We start from the raw sequence: 3824 nt of genomic DNA, 5'->3' as shown, positions 1-3824 counted from the left end.
CAAGTTTTACTTGTGTATCTAGGATTATTTTTATATGCTTAGTTTCTGTGTTGTTTAGTGTACACCTGTTTATGGCTGATAACCTTCTTCATAAATTGTGAACGTTGTAATTAATTAATCTATTTTATCACATTTTATCCCTGGGTCAGGAAGATCCCCTGGAGTAGGAAATGGCAACCCACTCCAGTATTCTTGCCTAGAAAATCCCATGGACAGAGGAGCCTGGCAGTGCATAGGGTTGCAAAGGACTGGACACGACTGAGTACACACAACAAAGAGAGCTAAAGTTGGGCTTCCCAGGTGGTACCAGTGGTAAAGATCCTGCCTGCCAAGCACAGGAGATGTAAGAGATGCAGGTTCAATCCCTGGGCCAGAAAGAACCCCTGGAGAAGGAAATAGCAACCCACTCCAGTATTCTTGCTTGGATATCAATATCATAAACGTAGAATTTAAATTTAAAATACAAAATGTGATAAAAATTAATTGTAACATTCACAATGTATGAAGTTTATCAGCCATAAATAGGTATACACTAAACAACACAGTAACTAAGCATATAAAAATAATTCTAGATATACAAGTAAAACTTGATTCAGTTCAGTTCAGTTCAGTAACTCAGTTATGTCTGACTCTTGGCTACCCAATGGACTGTAGCATGCCAGGATTCCCTGTCCATCACCAACTCCCGGAGCTTGCTCAAACTCATGTCCATCAAGTCAGTGAAATCATCCAACCATCATTATATAGAGTTAATTAAATATAGATAACAGAAAATAATCTCAAGGATTTGAATAGGGCATTTAATAAACCTGATTATGTGTATACATGTATTGTTGTGTGTATATATACATATATATAAATAATATATCTTCCCCAAAGAGAATTTATATATTTTGTTGACATTTACAACATGGATCAAGTAAATGGAACCCAAAAATATATACCTTTAGAATTAAAGGTCACATTTTTTATCATAATAAAATGAATTAGATAAAATAAAATGGAATAAAAGTATCTGATCACTAGGTATGCATATCTAGATTAAAGATTAAAGACAGAAGGAGAAAAAAATTATCTGGAAACCAGTAACAAGGAAATTTCATATAGAAATCTAAGTCTATAGGAAAACAAAGTATTTTAAATGACTTAGAGCTAGAAAGAGGATAAAGATAAAATATTAAGAAATAGTTTTTCTTATTTCATGAAATTATAAAATGCCAAATAAGCATAAACAAATTTACAAACACAAAAACCTACATTAATGAAACAAAGTGGAAAGGACAAATCTTTCCAAAAGCATTAAAAATTATTTTTGGAGAAAACTTGTAATAGGGGAAAACCTATTGTGAAACTCATGAAAAGAGAAATCAGTTAAGAATAGCAGTGAAAAAGTAGACAGAACTACTCATAAGGGGAGACTACAGAATTATACACTAATAGATATATTTTGTTCACAGAAATGAGTAATTTCCCTCAAAATATAAAGAATTAAAGTGCTCTAAAATCACCATAATGAACTCTTCTTTCTGACTAATCCCCTATTTTGGTCTGATGTTTCTTTTGAAATATTAGTATTGTCTATTAGATTACAAGATATTCTAGACTGTGAGTCAAGTTCTCTGCAAAATGAGCAGTTAAGTTTGAACTCCACAGCCATATGGCTTGGATTCAAGTTCTGCCTCAACCACTTATTTAGCTATGACCTTGACCTTTTTTCTTCCTTTTTTATAATGAAAATGACAATGCTAATAATAGCAATAATTGCCTAATAGGGTTGCTTCTGAGACTAAATTAGGTAAAGTACAAATAAAATAATTAGTAGTCATCTGGTCCTTGACTGTATTCATTTATTCAACAAATATTTCTGAACCTCTTATCTCTGTGTCTGTTATATTGTAGATACAGGTACTGTAGAAGTAAACAAGAAAAAGTCCCTGCCTTAATAAATTTTTCATGCTAATAGACAAGTCAGATGATAAGCATAGCAGTATAACATGGAACAGTGACAAGATCATTAATCTATTGTGTGGGGGTTTGTTGTCGTTTAGCCACTAAGTTATGTCCAACTCTTTGTGACTCCATGGACTGTAGCCCACCAGGCTCTTCTGTCCATGCGATTTTCCAGGCGAGAACATTGGAGTGAATGGCCCTTTCCTTCTCTAGTGGTGGTTTGTAGCCAATAAAAACAGTTTACTTTTCAGTTACACATAATGCAATACTCATATTTGTTTTAAACCTTAGTTAACTTGTGGTGACAAATACGACCAAAAGCTCAGGCTTCAGCAAGGAAGAATTGGGTTTGAATCTTACCTCTGCTCTAAATTTACCTTTAATTAAGTTTACTTAATATTTTTGCTTTGATTTATTTATTGTAAAATGTGGATGATGACACCTCACTCCCAGAACCTTGATGAGATTCAATAAATTGCATGGCATATTGCTTGTAGCTTGAAAATATGTTCATTTCTCTTCCCTTCCCCCCTCTATTCTATTTGGTCCACTTTATTTCTTTTCTTCTTTCTTTGGTCTATTCCTTTTTATATTTTCTTTTCTTTCTATGAGTATATGGTACATTGGTACATAGATGAATATAATCATAGTAGAATACATATTTTAACATATTCTAATATATTACAGGTGAAAAAGAAACCATACAATGGAATGGGAAAACCAAACCATTCTGGTGGAATTTTTTCTGAAGGGGCTTTCTGGTTATCCAAGGCTTGAGCTACTCTTTTATGTGCTTGTCTTAATAATGTATGTGGTCATCCTTCTGGGAAATGGCACCCTTATTCTCATTAGCATCTTAGACTCCCACCTTCACACCCCTATGTACTTCTTCCTGGGGAACCTCTCCTTCCTGGACATCTGCTACACCACTGTCTCCATTCCCCCCATGCTGGTGAGCTTCCTCTCAGAAAAAAAGACCATCTCCTTCTCTGGCTGTGCTGTGCAAATGTTCCTTGGCTTGGCCATGGGGACAACAGAGTGTGTGCTCCTGGGCATGATGGCCTTTGACCGGTATGTGGCTATTTGCAACCCTCTGAGATATTCTGTCATCATGAGCAAGGGTTCCTATGTGCCTATGGCAGCTGGCTCCTGGATCATAGGAATTGTCAACTCTACAGTACAAACTGGGTGTGTAGTACAATTGCCCTTCTGCAGGAATAATGTCATCAATCATTTCACCTGTGAAATTCTGGCTGTCATGAAATTGGCCTGTGCTGATATCTCAGGTAACGAGTTCATCATGCTTGTGGCCACAACCTTATTCATAATGACACCATTATTGTTAATCATTATCTCTTACACATTAATTATTATCAGCATCCTCAGAATTCGCTCTTCTCAGGGGAGGAGCAAAGTCTTCTCTACCTGCTCAGCCCACTTGACTGTGGTGATAATATTCTACGGAACCATTCTCTTCATGTACATGAAGCCCAAGTCTAAAGAGACACTTAATTCAGATGACATGGATGCTACTGACAAACTTGTATCTGTGTTCTATGGAGTGATGACTCCTATGATTAATCCTTTAATCTACAGTCTCAGGAACAAGGATGTGAAGGAAGCAGTAAAACACTTACTGAGAAGAAAAGTTTTTAATAAGTAAATGGAAAAGGGACAGGTAACTTTTATACTCACAATGTAGAAATCAATTAATCAATTTTGTTGGTTAGTTGCTGAGTCTTCTCCAACTTTTTTGCAACCCAGTGGACTGTAGCCCACCATGCTCCTCTGTCTATGGGATTTCCTAGGCAAGAATATGAATGGGTTGCCATTTTCTTCTCCAGGGGATCTTCCTGATCCGGGGATCAAACCCT

At 36.0% G+C, this 3824-nt stretch overlaps 1 protein-coding gene across 1 annotated transcript; it reads left to right on the top strand.

The window, feature by feature from the left end:
- The first annotated feature begins 2656 nt into the window (after positions 1 to 2656).
- Positions 2657 to 3613, top strand: LOC104991144 (olfactory receptor 13C2-like). Its single transcript, XM_010843528.1, has one exon. The coding sequence runs from the start codon at positions 2657 to 2659 to the stop codon at positions 3611 to 3613; it is 957 nt and encodes a 318-aa protein (XP_010841830.1).
- Positions 3614 to 3824: the final 211 nt, after the last annotated feature.

Source organism: Bison bison, unplaced genomic scaffold (assembly GCF_000754665.1).
Source record: "Bison bison bison isolate TAMUID 2011002044 unplaced genomic scaffold, Bison_UMD1.0 scf7180017864183, whole genome shotgun sequence".
In the NCBI taxonomy this organism is placed as follows: Eukaryota; Metazoa; Chordata; class Mammalia; order Artiodactyla; family Bovidae; genus Bison; species Bison bison.
Note: the sequence above shows the minus strand (reverse complement) of the source record. Positions and strands in the feature narration are given on the sequence as shown.